Raw genomic sequence first — 23,149 nt, 5'->3', positions numbered from 1 at the left:
TAGAAAATTCGTGTTCGACAAAAAACAATTTTGTGTTGGTGACTTGATCAATTATCAAACTTATGGTAAAGAAAATTCATATGATCGTTTTGATTTGATCGATATTGAATATGGTAATATGGTAACGAATTACAGAGATTACTTACTCTTATAAATTTTAGTCTAAACTGTTATTTTTTATAAGCTGGTACAATTTCTATTGGAAGTATACCAAATTATTTTAAATTGACTACAAATGTCATAAAATAGTTAACCATTAAGATTATTACTGATTAAAAATAGTAATTACTTTAAATACTTACCTAGCTAGTTATGTTATTTATAATATTTAATAAAATTAACAGTCTATTAATAAATTTGTACAATTAAGGAACTACTTAGATATTTTTTTTATAATAACGCATAGAAGTTATAGTATATTAAGAACGTTATTAACTTAATGACTTATACAATTTTCCATACTATTGAATTGAATAAAAGATATTGAAAGGTTCAAATACTGTCAAACATTTAACTATTATAATCATTTGCGTAAAAACTTAATTTAATGTTTTCGATTTGTATTGAAACGAAATGAGTGGTTGTTAAGTATTCACATTTGATGTAAATATATTTTAAGTGTAAATTGTGCACATAATATTAAGTATTGTGAATAAAAACATTTAAGTTTAATATAGTAATTTATTTTAAACACTGAAAAATCATTAAGAACGTAAACTGTATAAATGACCTAAAACAATATAAATACAATATTGTAATTTATGTTGATCGATTTCAATAACATTTAAAAAATTAAATTTGTTATCAAAACTATAAATAAGCTGTTTGGGGCTTTTCATAGTCTTGGTATAACTTAGTAGATTAAACAACTTAGTGGTGCTCATATTCAGTACTCTTATACTCTTATTTATAAATTTTGTTAAGATGATATAAATAGATAATATTTTAAAAAAAAATCAAAACTATTTGTGTGTATAATAATTCTCACAATAATATAAAATACGTAAAAGTTTAAGATCCATGAATACTGTTTTAAATTATAAAAAAAAAAATATATCGTTATGTATCGTTTAAATAAGTAATTTTGTCCATATTAAAATGTTTATAAAAAAATAATGTCTTTATATATTTTTTAGATTTTATAGTTTATGGCTTACAATATGGACTATTTATGAGGAATCGCATACTAAGTTTTCAAAACTTGGATACAAAAAAAATTTTTTGTGAATTTTGAAACATAAAATGGTTTGTAATTTTTCAATTTCGACAAATTTTGTTAAAATTCTAACTCCAAATGCATAAAAAAAAAAATATTTTGAGTATGCATTTTTAGTATTTTTATACAGATATAATAAATATTTATAAATGTTCAAACATTTCTAGTCAGCAAATAATTTTAAATCAACATTTATAAGAAAAAAATTAAAAATGTTTTATGCTTATTATAGCTCAAAAAGAGTAAAAAAATAAAAATATTTTACCATATAATGAAAATAATAATATTATATTAGGTGACATTTTAAGTCTTTTGTTATTTTTTTTTAAAATACTGAAAAATATCAAAAATTGTTTGAGGAGATATTATAATTATTTTACGGGTGAATGTCGAATTTCGTAAATATTTGAACTGGAAATGCTCATAAAAAATTAATTTGGCTTTCCGGTAGAATTTTTTTTCCACATATTGATAAACTAATAAAGAATTTTTTATTAAATTTTTTAAATTTGAAGTATAATAACAAGAATGTTCTAAATTTATAATTAAAAAATAATTTACTAATATTTTGCATAATTGTTATTAATTTTATCAAAATTTTAAATTTTAATGCTTATAAATTAACTGAGAATTAAAAAAATTATGAGATGTTTTGTAATAAAATTTCAACTGTTTTTACTTAGTGAATAGTTTTTAATCGACATTTATAAGCAAAAATTTAAATAAATAGCTTAAAAATAGTCAAAATATTTTGAAATTTTATTTTGAATAGAAAATGATAATATAAATATTTGATGAAAATATCAAGTAACTACGGTTATTTGTTTCAAAAAACAAATCGATTTTTTTGAAAATTGGATTTGCGTAAAAATAATGGTTTTTTCTTAATATTTTGTTTGTTTTTCCTAACTATATAAATAAGTACTGGTAATTTTTAAGTTCAACCTTTTAAAAGTACAAACTAAATTCAATTTTATGACCACCCTCATTTTCGAAGAATTTTATCGACATTTGCCATGTACTCATATAAAAAAAACCACATCATGATAAAATCAATATATTCATCGCTCCGCTCAGAATCAAAAAGTAAGTAATACAATATTGAACTCAAAAGACTATTTTATCGTAATATATAAAAATAACTATCGTTCTTTATCATTTATTGCTGATTACAGTGCGATTGTATAATACTGAAACAAAAGAGCCGTCAACAACGATGATTTATAACAAACGGACGAATTTTGCCAGTTAATTTTTATGTGAGCCTCTCGTTCGACGTCGCATCAGCGGAGTTCTTAATTCCACTGATCCATAAATAAATTGAATTAATACCGACTAAAGCTTCTGGTGGATATTGTACAGTTGTTCGTACTCGATATTATTATTATAATTTTCTGAAATGCATCTCATCTTATTATTATTATTATTATTATCGGATGATGCGAAAATCTCCCACAGAAACGAATGTTTCTTGGATCACTGCCTAAGCGCCGCGAGGAAGTACGCGCGGGATTTGTAATATTATTATTATTATTGTTATTAATATTATCATCTGAAAACACTATACAGAAATGCGAAAATAACTATAATATGATACCCGTCTATCATCGTTTACATCGATTTATTTTAGTGTATTTTGTATTCTTATTTTCATCTTTATTTTTATCTTAACGATATTATTTGCCATTCGTGCTGAAAAAAAGAGGCCATAATTATATGCACTACACCAATTGTTGTTATTTCAATTCATCGGCACAAGCTCATATAATTGTAATACAAATAATAATAACTAGATTGAAATCGTTTACCTCTTATTATTTACATTTAGGAAAAAAATAAAACGTTTGTTCTACAACACAATTCCCTACGTACTACCTTCTTCATTCATGAAATCGTATTTGTTTATTTATGATTTTTGGGTAGACACCTATGAAAAACAGTTGCATATAAAAATTAGATTAGAATAATAATAGTGATATTAATTATATTAACAAATTTTTAACAAGACTATACAATTTCCAAATAGTTGTAACAATATGAGAAAATATTGAAGAGTCTAAATTAGGGATAAATTTAATATGCACCTCATAGGCTCATTCTCCACGAATATCCCTAATTACTTTGAATTGCGAAATATGAAAGAACATGAATTAACTGAGAAAATACTGTAAAACTTAGTTGATAAAGACTGAGAGATATAAGAATGGTATGAATTTATTATATCGCTGCGATTATTTGTTTTGTAGTTTTATTAAATTACGTCTAAAATTCGGTCACAGACTCGTGGACAGACGGCAAGGAACTGTGTGCATTTTTTATTTATTCTGATACTTCGTTCTGATATTGTTGTTGACTAACCCGTTACACGTTGTGTTTGATATCCACCATCTTAGGGCCTTACGTTTTCAGTGAAAATTGTATTTAAATAAATACTATTAATCTACAAAAGTAAGTACTGTTTAATTTTTTTTCACAGTTTCCCATGATCATACGATCGTGTACCTTTATTTTACTTTTGTACGTATATTCTAGCTTAAATTGAGTAGTACTGAACTGGGATATAATTACGTTAGTGTGAGTTTCGCCTGAAACGGCCAAGGCACATGGTGCAGATACAATTCTTACGCATGTGCACGTCAAGTAAGATGTTTGTTTTAGAATTTATATATTTACCTATTGCCCTATTGGCTATCATTAGTACTATATACGTGTATCAACTTTTGTATAGTTATCCGATAGATTTTACAGTTTGACGTTCTTTTATAAGTTATTAAGTTCTAATATATAGTGTGCCCCTTAAGTTCCTTATCACCATAAATATCTACGTCGCAAATCAATATATTTAAAAATGTTTTTACAGCAATTAGTGAGATAATTCCGATAAAATGAAATAGGTTTCAATTTTTTTTTTTACAATTCAAGACATTTAGTCATTTTTACATCATATTTTTTAAACAGTTAAATAAAAAAATCTTAAAATTTAATGAAAATTGATCAAATTGCATTGATATTGGATAGCGTATAATTTAACTGTAACGTAGTGTTGAGTTATTTTATTGGTTTTCTAATTTTATTTTAAACTTCAATTTAATTATTATGTTATGTAAATGAAGAAAATAGATCAGGTAAATCAGAGAGCGCAACTAATGTTGTCTCGCTTAAATCGTGTTATAGCTATGTTAGCTACACCATAAACGCTCTTAGAAAAGTAGTTGAATCTCCAAAACTATTCATACGTTATAGATGGATGGAGGTTGAAGTAAGAAAATCGTTCATCCGCAGAATATTATAAGAAATAAAATAAAGCAATAGAAAATTCGATTTGTTTAACAGTTCCAAGTATAGCCAGTATAGGTGATAAAGAAAAGAACTTACCATTTTGTGATTAGACATTATTCATAGAATAGGCCAGAATCCAGTAATTGAAAATAAATAAATTTTTACTGACGTATCTACTTTAAATAATAACTAATATTCTTATAAAAACCAAAACTTAATTAGCTTTAATTTGATCGAATTTCATTTAATTTTAAAATTTTAAAATAATATGAAAACATAATGGTGATCTTGGAAAAAAAAATTAAATTGCTTATCATTATTTGTTATTAAGATTTTCAAAAAACAAATTTTGAAACTTATGTCATTCAATTGAAATTTTAAATGTATTAATTTACCACGGAGATTCTAAGGGTGATTCAGGAGTTTTCAGACATACTATATACACTACGGGTCGATTTAAGTTCTTGTCGACCCGTTTTACATAAAGTTAAAATTCATTTCTGTTAAGTTGTACGCCAGTTGACTTTCTCAACATGAAATGAATAAATATTCCAATTACCCTGAAGTTAATCCTTTATTCATTTATTTTATTTTGGTATAATTTTTTACAAAAATCTTATAGACTATGACTTTCATAACTTGGGTATTTTCCAGGTCTTAAATTGGCGACCCATATGTATTAAATCAGTGCCGCCAGAAATCATAAATCATTACAAGACTGATTACAAAAACACTATGTATAAATTTGTTCTCATTGAACGTACAAACACGTGTGGTCTATGAAAAATTTTGTCAAATAATTGAAGTACAGGATTCAAAATAAATTTAAATAATGAAAAACATATTGTTGTTTGAAAAAATTTTACGAACAGAATGCAATTTTAAATTTTGATTTATTATAAATATTTCAATAGAATGGTATCACGCATATTTCAAGCAATACTAAAAACGATGACACGGTTTTTATAACAGTTTTTGGCCATGTTTAATAACCGTACAGGATTTGGAGAGACCCCAAATTATAGAACGTTCAAGTATCCAAATGGACGGAAGATAAGGCGGCTAATGCGTATATTTACACTTTCCAAAGCGTGTTTTGTACTGTCGTCGGTATTGGCGAGCGTCCTGATGTGCGCGTTTATCGACGATACGTGTCACTGATAAAGTTTTAAAAGTTCAAAGACGTTCAGTATTAAGTTTGTCAGCAATAAATAATGCTATCAGCGTGTAAGGCAACCGATAACATAGTCAATAAAGAAATTCACGGAACAATAGCGTTAACTTTACTCCCCAGAGTACGCAGTGAGCGCTGCACTGAGAGTCCAATTTTAATAATGTCGTGACCTTTAAGATTTATATCACCACAAAAAAATATTGTGCCACTATTTTTCATTATTGTACATAAATTTCAAAAGTGGCAACCCTATAACATGCGCGTCGTCTTCACAGATACTGTTCTACTATAAAAACTCGCCTATACTACTATATTAAAGGGGCGTTGTGTGATTTTTTTTCAATTTTAAAATAATAATAAAACTACTTAGGTATAAAAGAGTACGGTATAAAGAACCAAGAGAAACCATTCGTAGTGTGTTATTATGTGACTCCATTAAAATTAATGATGATAAAGTCCACGCATTAAACCGTTACGGTATATATATATAAACGCTTTTACAATATGTACCTCAATGGCTATATATAGATTATCGTAGCTGTAGCTAAATTGGAATAACACCCAGAGGTATTGAATTTTTTTTAGGTTTTAAACATCTAGAAATGAATAAGACAAATTAATTGATAATTTTAAATTATAATCGTACGCACGTATTAAAAAGCAAAGCAGTAGGTACTTATTTATTATTGAGCTATATTCAGTTTGCAAGAGGATCTAAAGCTTAATAATCGGACGAGATTATTGATCGTATATTAAATATATCTTTTTAGATTCTGAATGTATTAGTTTTATGATGATGTATGTTTAAAAAAAAATTAATTTTAGGGAGGTCTCTGGTAAGGAATTAGATATATTTAGTATTTTTTAAAGGGTTTAAGAGGGTGTAGCATAAAAAGGTTGTTCGGAAAACTAAAAAAATACGAATAAAGCGGGAATATTTACACAGCACTGGTTTCTGATAAAACCATTTTTTTTTCATTGTAGTACCTAATTCAATAATTATAAACGTTAGAGATTGAATTTCAATTAAATATTATAATAGCAATCATTATAGGTGATAAAATTATCAAAACAATTTAAGCAATATCTGGGCATTTAACATTTTGAACTTCTTTTAGTTGTTTTACGATTTATATATTTTATTAAAGAATTTTGACTGAATGAAAAAACGTACTATTTTTTTTTTTTTATTGCTGTTTGAAATTATAATTTTGAGAAAATTAGATATTTTACACAAAAAGACTATTGATTTTAATTATTTTGTTGTGGTTAAAAAATTTTAATTTATTAGTTTAACCTACTGTATTACGGATATTAATGTAAATATATTATAAAGTACCCTTAAGAACAAAGGACATTTCGGCCAGAATAAGATCTCAATAAATTTATATTTGATACACCCATTATAGCGACCTACTCAATGACGAAGTACACTCAAAACCTACTAAACAGTGAGGTACTTGTGTTTTTTTTTTAGAAATAAGGTACACATCCGTCGTATATGATGAACCGAACAGATTCAAAAATATAACCAGATTTATTCATTTCGAGTGTCAAATTTATAATATTGTGTTATTAATAGTTATACACGCTATATTAATTACATACATACTCAATACTGTATCGCGAATAATATGTTTTCTTTAAATGTTTCATTGAGTACGCATCCACAACATTATTCGTTTGCTGCAGAGTATATAGGCAGTATACAGTGTATCTACACTATTTCAATATCTAGTTAAAAGCTAAAGTGAGTAAAAAAAAGTGTGTCGCAATAGTATAATGTGTATTGTGTAACGCGTATAATATTATAAAATTTTTACCAAAGAAAAAATGGCAACCAGCACAACAGGAATACGCCCATGATAATCCCCAGCGTGCGAGCAGCTTTGTGTTCGGTCCTCCAACTTGTGCTAGTGGTCTTTGTCGCCGTTGGAACTGAAAAATAAAATATCGTAAAAATAGTTTTTTAATCTCAGATGAAATAATACGCAGTGAGTGAATGATATGAACTTTCATACGCCAAATATCGTCAGAAAACCGAAATGTATTTTATCAGTTAATTAAATACTGTTCTTACACGTGTAAACTATACAAATTAATATTATTATATATTCCGAACCGTCGTGGTCGTTTTGAAATTTATTCTAAGTGTTTGATACAGAATATGAGATATTATAGTTTTTAAATCGCGGATCTCATGTGTGTGTGTGTGTGTGTGTGTGTGTGTAAGCAGGGCGTTAGTGCGAGTTTGTATTTACGGGTACATCGAGATGTCAAAATCAGCTCACGTAGAAGTTAAGGAAACTATAATTAAAGTTATCCCGGGGGAGAGGGTATTTGATAATTAATGGTGTACCGCGTAAATCACAACGGTAGCAGCAGTTAATTAGTCCAGCATCCTGATAGTAAAATATAATATATCAAATATTGAAATATCAATAAAGTTTCGTGTGCATTTTATTCCACTGCACTGACAGTGGATAATGTTCAACGGTAACTACCGAAGTCGTATATCAATATTTTAATTTCAATATATCTAGTAAAATATATGAATACAATTATTAACCTTTTTTTTAAGAAAGGTTTGATAACTAGAAAAAAACTATACGAAAAATGTTTTAGATAAATCAATTATTTTTAACCTATGTCACAACAGTTTTGAAATTGTATAAATAAAAAAAATAGGCATTGATTAAACCAAGTTGATCGACTTGTCAGCATTTGTTTTGTTCTCTTTTTTTGGTAATCGTATATTTTTTCAGAGGGGGCACTTAATCTTAAATTTCAATTTTCATGAACAGCACCGTATTACCGTTATTCAGTTTTATTTCGATTTAATTATAGAATCAGTTACTTAAAAATATGTCTTAAGGCCAGCTGTTGTATCAATTACAGAGATGAGCCTACTAAAAATGAACTAAAAAAAACATTTTGTCATACCATCGAAACGTTTCCATGTTTTTTAGAAGTTGGCATCAGCAGGAAGCACAGTTTGGGCACTGACATTGATACACGGCGTGATACAAGTTTTGTTTCGAACAGAGTTTATGAATTTAACCTATTCAGCCACTTTTCTTTTAATTTACTAAATCCATGCCCAAAGTAGTTAGCAAGAAAACATTCGGTAAATCTATTCTAAAAGTCCGTTACGATTTTCATTAAAAAATAAAGAATGTAAATAAACGCAGCTGCGTCCTTTAAACAACTCGCTGTACTAAAGATAAACCTAAAAAACCCTTTTCTAATTCACGTTTAAATTAATTTTGTGATTTAATTAAAATTTACTAGTCTCATGAGTAATTCGTCTGTGGTGGAAGTACAAAGCTCTGCTAAAATTTTAGCCGGTCTTCCGTTTACGGGATTACGCTGTTTTACTATATTGTGAAACATAATAATATAATATTTCGATGTAACGAGTGGTGTGACTGTGTGTGTGTGCCAGTCACGATTGAAATCATGATGAGTTCAATAGTTTATTTACATTTCTCGCGTGGTTTGAAACATCGCGCGTTGTATATTATTTTTGACGGGCGCACCCAAATGTGTCACAAAGATGATGTATGTAAATCTTCCAATTATAAATTAACAATTATTTGATTCGGTCGAAAGACAACATAACAAGTGAAACCCACCGATGTCAAAATTATAGAGCGCTCAAAAATATATTCTTTACCATACTGTCCAAATGTCACTACAACTTATATTGAAAACGCCAAAACAAATAATACATAATACAACTAGAGTGCGATTTAAATATTTAATAATATATAAACAAACTTCTCATAGTTGACTATGTATAATATGTTGGCCTTATTTTTTAACCAAAGTTTTTAGATTTATTTTGAATGTCTTCAAATACATTTATTAATGGTTTATATTAGTTTATACTTAATTTTATTATTATTATTTAGATACAAAATTAGAACACTGAAAAAGATTACATATTGTTTTACTCTTTTAGAAACTATCGTGGTTTTTGTCAACACAAAATAGACACAGTTTTAATATTTTATTTAGTGTTTGGTATAGTAAATGGAAGCATTAAAGAAAGACGCTATCATGCGTACAACTTTTATCATAAAAAAATAAAAATACATTATTAATTTTTATCTTTTGCTGTATTGCATATATATGCCAATTTAAATAGTTATACAATTATTTAAATTTAATTCACGTTAATATTTTTATTTTTGAATTATATAGATTTTTTTAAATAAATTTGCATGTATAACGATGTCGTTGCTATTCTGTTATTATTGCTTATTCAAATATAAAATTAAAGTAGTTTGAAATTTTCGTATGCATGTCGATAAATCAAAAAATGTAATTTAAAATCCTGTAGATAAAATTGATCGAATATAGACATTTCTATATTAGTAATTATCCTGAAACTATTTCAAGGTTTAATAAATATTTTTATCAATTGCATAATAATATGCGTAGTAATATATTTTAATTATTATTTGATCAACAATTCATAGTCTATAATCTTGATGTATTAATTATAATTCAATGCAATTAGTTATTTTTGAAGAAATATTATTGGTAAGGGTACTGTTAAAATATAAATGGAAGAGGATAAATAGCCTCATTTGATTATTTGTAGTACTAATGTAGAGTTTATTATAAGTCTTTATACTTTAAACAGATATTGAGAAGGTACTTGATATTTTTTTTGTTATTAGCGCAGATTTTGACATTGACGACCAAAAATAAGGTCGAAACCTGATCAGCGGGCACTGTTCATTGTATATAAGTAAAACATTTTAACTATTGCGATTGGAGATAAAATCAATAAAAGTCAACGAGTACTATCGATGTATTGTAATTTATAAACTTATAATACTAGATTCAATTTAATCACACAACATTGGCCTATCTAAAAGCGATAAATACTCGTATTTCAGTCTCAGTAGAATAGCATTTAATTTGGTGTAATGATAATGACGGTGTTCCGCTTTTATTTAGATTATATTCTGCCTTTTGCTATAAATCCCGCCGAGTTGCTTAATTGCGTAGGTACTGGTTGTAGCGGTGCATTTTAATAAATTTTTCAAATGATTTCCTCCTTCCTCGTTCTCTCTCGGACAACTACCCATTTTCATTTTAATGTGGGTTCTTACACGAAATCCAATGTTATAATTTAAGTGTATAATTATATATACGTAAACATATATATATATATATATTTGTAGGTCAAATTCTGGGTAGACTACGACCGATCGTAGTTGTACTGTGGTGCATTCAAAATTCCGACCCACCCATTTAATGTATACTACGTATTCTCTCTCGGGATCGATGCAGATGCCACAACGAAGCGTTCAGATTAAAATTAAGGATATTATTGAAACTCAATGGATCTGAGAATCAGTTCTGCAGACCGATAAAGTAGATAGTTATGTGTTGTGTATTATACGTGTTGTTGATATGAATTTAAACTGTTATCATCACTAGTGTTATTAATTATTATGCAAAAACTATACATATTAATCGACAACTAATGCGATTAGTCGTTTATCGTGTAACACCGTGGCATGACGTTATATTACATCAAACACTAATCGCCAACGTAATCGATCAATATTTGAATCCACATAACATTTTACAAGTTCAAATTGATTAATTTCGTATAATAATTATCTTTTTGGTGGTAATAATGGTATAACTTCATAATTAGTAAAGTATGGTTTTTATAATTGACTATTATACAGGATATCAATGTTGACTATAAATTTTATTGTAAGCATATATAATTGTAGAGGCACAATTATATTGAATCGTAAGAGATAAACACAGTCTTCATAGAAATACTATCCATTATATTTATTTTCAAATACAATTATTCTTTATAGAATAGTCCAGTCATATTGTTGTTCATTTATTTATCATGATCAGATTATGTGTGAGACTTTAGTCACTGCAAATTGCTCTGGGTAGTTATATCTATTCTTATGAAATGAATAAGCTTAATAGATATAAAACTAATTATTTTTTATTTAATATTAAATTCTGAACAAAGCATTTGATTATGGATAATTTTTAATATTTTTGTAACGCATATATACGAGTACTTATATAATCTAAAAAAATTGATAATTTTTTTGTCGCTATTTAAAAATAAATAATCAAAATACTTTTTTAAAATATAAATTTTGAAAAAAATATTTATATTATTGTATCGAAAATATTTTGGTTGTTATTAATCTATTTATAAATATATACAATTTTCAACTTTTTTTTGGTTTTTTAAATTTATATTGTTAACATTTTTTCTTAGTAAAAAGCTTGAAAAAGTAATACATGTATCTCAATGAATTATCAACAACTACTATAAAAATACTGAATAGTTATAATTTTTTTAAGCGTTTAAGATTTTAACAAAATTGGAAATTAAAACGAAAAATAACTATTTTTATTTTAAAGATTTTAGTTATTTTGTTGTTATTTAAAAAAAAATTATTTTTAAGGTATAATTTATAAAATTCAATATTAATAGACACTTACACGTCATTAATTCTACGCAGTATAGTTTTTTGCAATAAATGATTTATCATTGAGTTCAAGTTTAACACATACATTACCAGAGGTATATCATGGTGAGGGACATTCGATTAAAACTTACTATTCAATTTCTTAATTTTTTTATACGTGTAAATAAAGTCAAATTTCTAAAGTGTCATACAGCGTTTAATTTATTATTATATTAGATTGAAAATTTGAAATTGGATAATTAAATATTAAACGTTAAATGTGATAATATCAAAAAAAAAAAACTTCAAAAACTAAATACTAAATACTTAAGAAGTTAGAAGAACCTACATTACGTAATATAAGAACATAGTATAAACACAGATATATGATTTTTATTGGGTAATATGTATTCATACAAAATTGAGATATATTGAAAATATATTATATATTAAATAGATATAAACTTAATAATAAGTATGCCTAAGTAATGCATTGTTATCATATTAAATTATCTAAATTCTATAAGTTAAGATATTTATGCATTGTTAAAAAGAATAAAATGTTCTTTACAATGGAAAGACAATTTCTTTAACTACCTTGATTATCATAGCTAGATTTATTTATAACACACAGTCATAAATAATAAAAACATATTATTATATTAATATCATATTATTTTATAATAGACATTTTTAAAATAAATGTTAAATTTATCTATTTATTTTATATTTGTTTTTTTATTGATCATGAGAAATTTTGGCTTTGATATTTAGACCATTAGCATTACGTAAATAAATATATATTTTTTAAATTAAAAACTAAAGAGATATTAATGATAATTTGTGCTCGAGTAATAAGAAATGGAATCAATAAATCTGATTTTAAATTAGAGTATAAATACATATTTAAGATAAAATTGATTATTTGTATATCTCTAATAATAATAGCAATAAGACAATAATATTGATTTTTAGTAATAAATAATAATATATTGTTATCTATAGTTAATCAACTATTTTGATTTAGATTTTTTTTAAAAACTGAATAGTATATTATTTTCATTCTCCGAGTTTGGGCTTAAGATTATATTAGTTTTTATTCTCTGAGGTCTAAGTATTAAGCTGAAAACTTATACTACTATAAGAACATTTACATTAGTCCGTTTGCTAGTAAACATTATTATACTTAAACAAAATGTCTACGTAACGGAATTGGGAAAACATAAATAAATATTTTTAGAAGTTGATTAAAATTAAAATTAAATTGTACTATTTTCTAGATACTTTTAAGATTAATACCACAGATATTTTGAACCTATAGAAAACGATAAATCATTATTTCAAAACTTGATGTTTTGTGTTTTGTGATGCAAAAAATTAAACTAAAACCAAAAAATAAGGGTGAGCTTTAATACTGTTAATATATTATCATAAAACACAAAGTTTCAATAAAAGTATGTTATATCTATGAAAAAAGGTTATTTCCAGTAAATAAAGCCTGTATTAGGTTTTTCAAGTTTAAAGTATTTTTTTATATTCATAATCGTTTTATTTTGAAAATTGCTAAAGGAAATAAAAATTATAATAAATAACAGACGTTTAAATTCTGCATAAAAATTTATTACTTAAAATGTTCAATGCTCATAATGGAAAAACCTTTAACTATTGACTTTGTTTTAATTTAATACATAGATAGGGCTCAATCCAATATCAGAGATCATCGTTTTGATTCACACATCTGAGCCTAATTGAGAAGAATGTTATATTATTATTATTATAATCTTAAATACGTTAATAATTCATTACATTTCAAAATAAGTATGACCTAAGATTTACTTTTATTACGTTTGTATAAGCCGGTTTTATTTCTTATAGTTTTAAAATCTTATAAATGAAAAAAATGCATTTAATATAAAAATTATTTCTATGAAATTGATCTAAGTACCCTTATATAAGTATTTAAAATATTATAACTTAAAGTACTCAAAACTATAGTTTTAATTTTAAAAATATTACCTTATACAAATATATAGGTGCCTATATCTTAAAGTAAACTGTCCTAGACGTTAAATAAAATAAATGATTGTTGACATAATAAAATTAAAATTTAAACTGTTACTATAAATGTTAGTTATATATATTTAGCGGTGCATAGATAATAAAATCGAAAACACAGTCGAAATAAACCCTGTAGGTACTACAGTTTCAAGCTTTTATACACATTACAATATTAAAAAATGCAAATACAAACAAGTATAATATCGTTGTAAAATTATAATTTTAAGCCTGAAAACTAACGGTATAGTTTGAAATTTAATTCAAATCTAAAATAATTGGCGAGGATTTCAATTATTTATGATAATTAAAAGGGCATGAAAAAATTCAATACTTTTTTTGAATCCAATTATTATCCAGCTCACGTCTCAAAGTTCAAACTAATATTTTTTTGCCTATAATTTTCTATAATAACTTCAGATATTCTAAAAATTTAAATTTAAAAGAATTATTGATAATATAATCAAGTTCTAGACTCTAAAGATTTTACAAAGTAGAATTAATTAATATGAAATTTAAAAACCAATAGTTTAGCTTCTACGTGTATAATTACATGATAATATTATAAAAATATTATGTATATTAATGACTCTTATGACTTAAGAAATGAAATGAAATTAATATTCACCAGATTAATGTAAAGTAATCACTTGACCTAATTAGATTTTAATTAATTTTTTAATTTAAAAATTTTATATAATTATTGTATGTGTGTATTATAATCAAATAAATAAACCGTTCTCCATAGTTTTACTAATTATGTAATATTACGCTATGCAATACGGAGATAAGGGATGAAATATAAATTCATTTTTCATAGGTATTGAAAAATAAACTATATATATATATATAGTTAATAATAATAATAAAATATAGGTACTAGGTACTTACCTACTTGTCAAAAAAATGGAAAATAATTGTGACGATGACGGGTGAAAAAAGTATGTATTTTGTCACATACCATTACGTATGTATAGAATAGTTGAAATATATTTAAGTCTATACAAAAATTGATAAACACATATGCATCTCTTGACAACCTAACTTTCGTATCATGTATATAAATTTAAATAAATTTAAATACGGTTTTAGATTCTCTTGCAGACTATTGGTTTAAAATAGGGTTTTAAAATTTCATGAAATTTATTTTCTTGAAATATTTCATTGCAATGAAAAATAAAATATAAATTATTATATCTTAAAGTTTATAATCACAGTTTAAAATCAGCTTATAATTAATAATAAAAGTGATAAATATCAAAAATGTATAGTAAATATTTTTGCATATTTACTATCAATATTTTCTATACATAATCAGTATATTATTTCTAATTAACTGTAACCGAACACATTTAAAAAAAGAAAAAATATTTTAAAAAGAGTGAAATTTTCAATTATGAAATATTTCAATTAAAACATTTCAACTAATATATTTCAAATTTAGAACCCTAGTTTCAAATATATTTATATTTTTGAACTGACACGTATCACAAATACAATAACACGGTTATGTCCGCTAAACAAACTATATCTCAATGCTCTTTGAGTCTGATAGAAAATTTTGCATCGAAAAGCCATAGTATAGGTAATTTCCCACAAAGTAACGTAAATCATTTGGATTTGAACACGTTAGTATGACTAACTCCTTTGTGTTTCTGAAATTGTAACGACAATATGAATTAAAAAGAATAACAGGTATACAAGAGAACAAACATTATTGAATGGTGTATAAATTTGTTCGACGTCAATACATTTTCTGATAAAATAATATAATTATTTTTAAAAGTTGCCTCTAAAAAAGTAAAAGCCAAATAAAATCGAATGTTTACTTTAATAGTCTATAGTATTTATTTTTATTTTGAAAACACTGTGTACTAGTGTTGTTGTTTCGAGGAATTATCTTCTCTTATTCTGTAATTATAAAATTAATTCAAAGTGTCAAGCACTAAAAAAACAAAAAATAAAAGCAAAGAAAACTTAAGTTAAAATTGTCTAGTCACAATTAATGTGGTATGGAGATATTCCCACCACTTCTTGTTTTAATGTGGGTGTGTATAGAGGATAAAAATGTATTCTTTTTTTCATTTAAACAATACGAGTATATATTTATTTGTAAATGAGAAACGTTAAGTAATGTTTTATTTGTTCATAATAAATAAAAAACAAAAAATATGTGACAAAATAATTATTCAACAACAACAATGAGCAAATGAATATTCGAGATCAACGAATATGAAATAGTAAAATTGTTCTTATTCAGTACATACATAGTATAATTAGCGAAGTCTCTTAAAATACCTGTATAAAACATACATATATTAATATGTGACGTTATTATATTTTAAGGTATTTTATTCAGTAAATTAGTCTTTTTATTATCCACAATCTGTCTCCAACTAGATGTGTTTAATAAAAATATGAAGTATTTGATGTCAATATAAATGGATTTTGACGTCAGCATAGATCTTTCTTTATTTAATAGCAGTTTGATATTTAAAAATTATTCATTAAATATTATATACTTATAATAAATTATATTAACAAGGTAAGTATATGTATATTTTTATTTATTATGTGTCTTGCGTAGCTATAAAGGTCACTCGTACTCAAATATATACATATAAATAAATAAATAAAATAAAATAAACTTATAATAATATTATATTAATTATATATTTTTACGGTAATTATGTATAGAGACATTTTGTTTGAAAAAATTCGAAAAATTCTGGGTATTCGGCGATTTTTTATGACAATAGTAGGTACTGTTATACTGTTATAGTAAATTATCTAAGTTTCAATTGTTGACCATTAAGTGTTTTTAGAAAAACGGGTATTACGAAATAAAATTAGAGCAAACATATGTAATATTTAATACGGGTTAATATTTTTCGTATTATTATCTGAGTGCCACAACAAGAAAATAGTTATTCATGATTAAAACCCATGTGCATTGACATGGGTTTTAATGTTAGCGATAATAAATATATATATCGATAGTCAACTCCATTTTATTTGCATAACGATGTACTGAAGAAATTGGATGAGAAAAAACATTGAACCGTTTTAAAGGTTGAAGTTAACGAAAATATATCGTTGCTGATAATAGACATAGCCCCGAGGATTTTTATTTTTTACCCAATTCAATGATAATAATTTTATATTTAAAGTAATTGTTCTGAGTTGTAACCGAGTGGAAATTCGAACTTCGGTCTATACGTTGAGGATTGTATTCGAAAAATGGTATTATCACAAGGATTTTTTAAATTGAATATGATACTTGCATACAAAACGTGTTTCTAAAAAAAACAACACATAATTTGGTATTCGCATCAAATACTGTCACACCGATTTATTATTATAGCGAGGTCTTAAGCTTAAATTCGTTTTACGGATATGTCCACATACAATTTAATACATTACTATTACATTAATGCCATCCATACATATTTAATTTGTTTGGTGTACTAACTAAAAATTATAATATAAATTTTATATTATTGGCACTATTTGGCTTTTTATATTAATGATGTTACAGTTACCAATAAAAATACTTATTTATCTAAATCGAGAGTGTATATTTTTTCTAAAATGCGATTCAATCTATTAAACAATACATTTTAGACTAATGAGAGGACTTGAAATGGATAAATTTACAAGCTTAAGATCACGAATATGACAAGAAAATGGAATGGTTATATATTATATTGTAGTTTTTTGTATAATTTTTAGTGTTTTAGATTTATGTATAAGATTTTGCATTTTATAAAAGAATTTTTAGCAACAACTTTAAAAAGAATTAAATTATAACTTTCTTTTTACTAGTTCAAATATATATATATATACTAAATAATATGTACTTGGAAGTTATAATTGTATAATAAAAGTATAAAACCAAGTTTTGACCTATAAAAATGTAAAGAAATATAAGAAAAATACTAACCATTAAGTTTATTACATTATCCAGTTTTAAAGTTAATAAAATACATAGGAGTAGAAAATATCAAAAATGAACGTCGTTCTATATGGTAATAATCATCAATCATTCAGAATATGTATGGTTAGTTAGCTACTGAAAAAAACATGTTCATTAATATAACTAGCGATATATAAAGCTAAATTAAATACATCAAAACTCTTAAAAAAATTAAACATTATGGTTATGTTTAATAAAATTAATTTTGAAAATATTACTTTAAATATTATGTTATTTTATTAATCATAAAAAAAGTTATTGTTGGAATTTTAAGATAAATAATAAATATTTGTTATTGTTTACCAAATTAACTTCGCATTGAACAACTAGTAATTTATCAATCATTTTCACCGCCTTTATAAAATATTACGAATTTTTTAAAAAAGATAAAATTATTGAAATAGTTGAAAAAGGTCATTAAAATCATAAAATATATCCTAAATATTCAAATATTATGTTAATATTTTTAAAATAAACGTTCACAAATTTGTTTCTAAATTCCGTACATTTTGAAATATATTAAAACTTAGCAGCATTTCCGAAAACCTGAGAATATTAAATCTAACATGGCTACTTTTTAACAACTATATAAGTTCTAACTGAATATTGGAACATACCAACCATTCAATTACGAGTACGTATTATAACGCTGAACGATTGTTGTAAAAGTATATAGTTTAATGGCTTCTATATTTTGAAATTTCTAGTTTTGGTTTTATACATAAATATAATATATAGTATATACAAATGTTCACATTATAATATTATGTATTGTTAGAGCTATTTAAAAACATTAAATAAAGTTTATTAGTAATATGATGGTTATCTCATAAAAACTAAATTATGTAAAAACTTTTTTTCATAAATAATCGAAATTTAATTCGGCGTTAAAAAAAAAAAAAGTTATAAATGGGTACTTTAAATTAAGTAAAACTTTTATGCATATGGAATTAAAATACAATTTCGCGATAAACTCTCAATCACAGATTGAAACTACCATTGGATGAGTAAACAAATATAATTAGTTAATAACTTTTTAAATTTTTTTTGAAAAGAAAATCGTTGGTTATTGTATTATTTTTTATGGCTATTTATGCATAAAAGCAATACTTTTTAATTTTAATATTTTAATTCTTATTTATTGCAAAAAAAAAAAAAAAATCTAGGCTTTTACGGATAATACAAATATAGTACCTATACAATAAAATAATACATCAAAACTGTAATAATTATAAACTTATACAATATAATGTTTTTTAAGAAAGAATACAGATTTTATTTAGTTATTAAAATAAAATTATTCGTAAGTACCCAAAGATAGATATTAAATAATTGTATGTATTTTTTATACTGAGTTGGTTATTTAAAGTTAATCCATACATTAAGTTTAAAGTAGGTCATTATCAAAAATAAAATAAAATGTTATTTTAAACCATTTTATTCGTTTTTATGGAATTAATTTAAAAGTTGAAAAATTCTGAGGTATATATAAGTATAACCGTTTCTCTTTATATAAATTAAAACACATGTCAAGTGACAATATTATTATGAATATTAACAATGTTATTGCATTTGTAATATACTGTCATCGCTTCTGCCAAACTCAAATTATTGAAACATTAATCCTTTTGGTCTGATAATTACCTACGAGTAGGTATACAGAAACTGAATCTGAATTCATTTAACACTAGATTTAGTTCCAGTTCGTGGTAAAATAAAATATATTGAAACCATTTTTATGAGAGTTAAAAAAAATATTAAGCGATGATTCATTATACAAGTATAATAACAGTATAACATTATATCAGGTTTTAATAAAATTTAAAATAAAAATTGTTTTTTATCTAGAACTGTAAGTACATTCTTTATTGTTTTAAATACTAAACATTATTTTATTTTCACAATAATCTTTTTATTTATGAGTATCGTTTTATACCATTCTGCAGATATAAATTGGTCTTTTCGATGGCAAGGAAGGTTTATTTATAAAAAAATAATCATGGTCGCTTTTATTTGAGATGTAGGCGAATAAAATTAAGTGAGATTTAAATTCGACCCAACCCAACTCTATTTATACTATTACTGTAGACATAAATTGCTGAATAACAAAAACTTATTATACTTTAACTTCTACACTAGGTAAAACAAATGTACAATGTCTTTCTTAAGAAAAAAGTAGTTTGACTGGTAATTTTTAATGCCTTGAACGAATAATATTTACAATTTTCAACTATTACTGTTTTTAAAAACATAATTTATGATTAGTTTATATATTTGATTTGTAACTGTATATTAATGGATGTATTCAAATCAAAAGTGGACACGAAACCAACGTAAAAGAATAACAATAATAAGTAAATATTTTCAACCATTTAAAACAATATAATTTTGAAAATAAATATTCATTTGAACAATTTGAACATACTGAACAATGGTTAATTCGAAACGTGTTTATGATAAATTAAATATTGTGAGGTCCTCGTTTATATATGCTTAGAATACAATTTAATAATATAAATTATTATGTTTATTAATAATATTATATACCGGGTACTTATAATATATGTAATATTTATGGTGTATGTGTATTATGTACAAATGTACTATTATGTTTTATCAAATTGCCTATACTAGTGCGCTAATGATGGTGCACCGTCGGAGTTCCGTACAATATGCAATTCATGTTGATACGTACTCTGTTAAAGTATAATAAGTATAAAATAAAGTAAAGTATAAATATTTTTAATTTAATCGTCATTTTTATCAGGACTCAAACAAAATATATACAAACACTTTGAAAAGAACGAATAGCGTCGTATTATTCATATATGTATACACGTATAATTGAAATGTATATATATATATATATATATAATATCTTTAAGGGTTTTATTGAATTAAATGTCGCAACAATAATGTCATATTTATTTTATATCGTTTTATTATGTCATCCGCGAATAACAAGTTTATACTGTAGATTATTGTCCCGAATAATGGCTGACAGATATAGAAGACAATATTCCCGTTCGAATCTCGTAGAAAATGTGTATTGAAGTTGAAAAACAATAAGGCTGCTGCCACTGTAAACCAACATTGATTTTATATACGAGCACAATTTCTTTGCGTATACTAGGTCAGACCGAATGTTTAATCCGTAAAGTTTTTGGAAAATTCCATACGATACTCAGATTTACATTTTTGGGAATCCAATAGTGAACAGAGTATTACAAGCTTTAAGTAATGAATTGCTAGTGAATAACGTTTGGTGAATCGATTATATTTTAATCAATAAATTTTATATTTTTAGTACCATCGAAAAATGAATATCTTAAACTACAGAGTAACCTTTACACGTTATAAACTTAAATAATTAATACGTAAAAACTATCCAAATAATGCTGGTTATTTTAGTTTTTATGTCGTTAAAATATACAAATTAAAATAAATTATTTTGATATTATCAAAAGATATTGAAAACTAAAAATAAATAAAATGTAATTAGTTAAAAATTAACTCGCATGTTATTAACCATATCTATAATCCATAAATTTGCATATGGTGGTATACAGAGTTCTATAATTTGATTTGTTTATTATTTAAAATTACATTACAATATTAAAACTGCATTAAATTAAAAGTTTTTATTTATATTAAATAAGAATTTATAGACACTCATTTTCATTATAAACTTATAATAATTATAATTACGTTGACACAAATAGTTAACGTACGGACATTTTTGTTAAATAATTTAACTAATAGCAAAAATCGTTTGAATTTTTAAAATATGCACTTTTATGGGTACTGACTGTTCCGCTTATCCAATGTTTGCATATTATATATTTATGTATTTTCAATTATCTTTTAGACGTGAATGTTGAAAAAATATTAATACAACAAAAACAAACAATTTAGAGCATAACATCGACGTGCAATATTTAATAGGTACTTATCTAATATGCAGTTTTAAGGAACAGTGCATACCAAAAATGGTGTAATAGAAAATAAGTCATAGAATAAATTGTTAATGTATTTACATAAAATATTCAAAAACGCAACTGTGGGAAATGACATTGATGTGGCCGATCAGAGTTGTCATTTTTCATCTATTACCGTTACCGCCGGAAAGTGTTTCATGAAATGACAAAAATATCTACAAGGGTTAAAATGAAAAATGTAATCTCGTTGTATTTGGAAACGTCAAACACCCATCAACAAAACACACCCTATCCACGAGAAAGTGCCCAACATTTTTATTTTTATTGTAAACAAAACATAGAATATTTTTGACATTGGGTAAACGAATACGACAATCACGCCAAAATAAAAACTAATTTATGCTAAAACGAAGTCGTTAGTTTTGATCGGGTCACAACATTGTAATGCCAAACAAATTATGTAAATCGTTGATTTATCTGATGTGCAGGGACTACAATTTATTTGTAAACACGACGTAAAAGTGATTATTCACATTATCACCATATTTGTGGACAAATTGCAATACGTTTATCGCTTAAAAAAAAAAACGTTGCTATGCCATAGACCAGTGGTTTTCAAACTTTTTTTTATACATGGCACACCGTACACTTCAAAAAAAATTTCACGGCACACTGACCTTTTTTTTTAGATGAATGAAATTGTTTTGAATTAATTATAATTATATTTACATTTAGTAAGAAATGTGTGATTGATGGGCTAACAAATATTTTTAATTTATGGACGAATAGTTGACATATACCCGCAATTTCTTATATCACAATTCAATGCAATTGGTAATTTATGGAAAAACCGCGGCACACTTAGTGGATACTCTCGGCACTCATTTTGAAAACCACTGTCATAGACAAATATAAAAATATAATTTATTATTTAGACATCGTTACGTTTGAGAATGAGATGACTAAAATAACTGTTATGCTCGATTTGCATTTTTTTTTTTGTGAAGAATTTTGCTTTAATCAAAATAAATCCTGTAA

The 23,149-nt window shown here is 25.0% G+C and overlaps 1 protein-coding gene across 1 annotated transcript in view; it reads right to left on the bottom strand.

The window, feature by feature from the left end:
* Positions 1 to 23,149, bottom strand: part of LOC113551596 (octopamine receptor beta-3R-like) — a 168,398-nt gene that overhangs the window by 5,622 nt on the left and 139,627 nt on the right. The window contains exon 4 of the mRNA XM_026953928.1: positions 7,493 to 7,607. Within this exon, the coding sequence (XP_026809729.1) occupies positions 7,493 to 7,607 (115 nt within the window). The remainder of the gene's footprint in view (positions 1 to 7,492; positions 7,608 to 23,149) is intronic.

The sequence above is a fragment of the Rhopalosiphum maidis genome, chromosome 2 (genome assembly GCF_003676215.2).
Source record: "Rhopalosiphum maidis isolate BTI-1 chromosome 2, ASM367621v3, whole genome shotgun sequence".
Classification (NCBI taxonomy): Eukaryota; Metazoa; Arthropoda; class Insecta; order Hemiptera; family Aphididae; genus Rhopalosiphum; species Rhopalosiphum maidis.
Note: the sequence above shows the minus strand (reverse complement) of the source record. Positions and strands in the feature narration are given on the sequence as shown.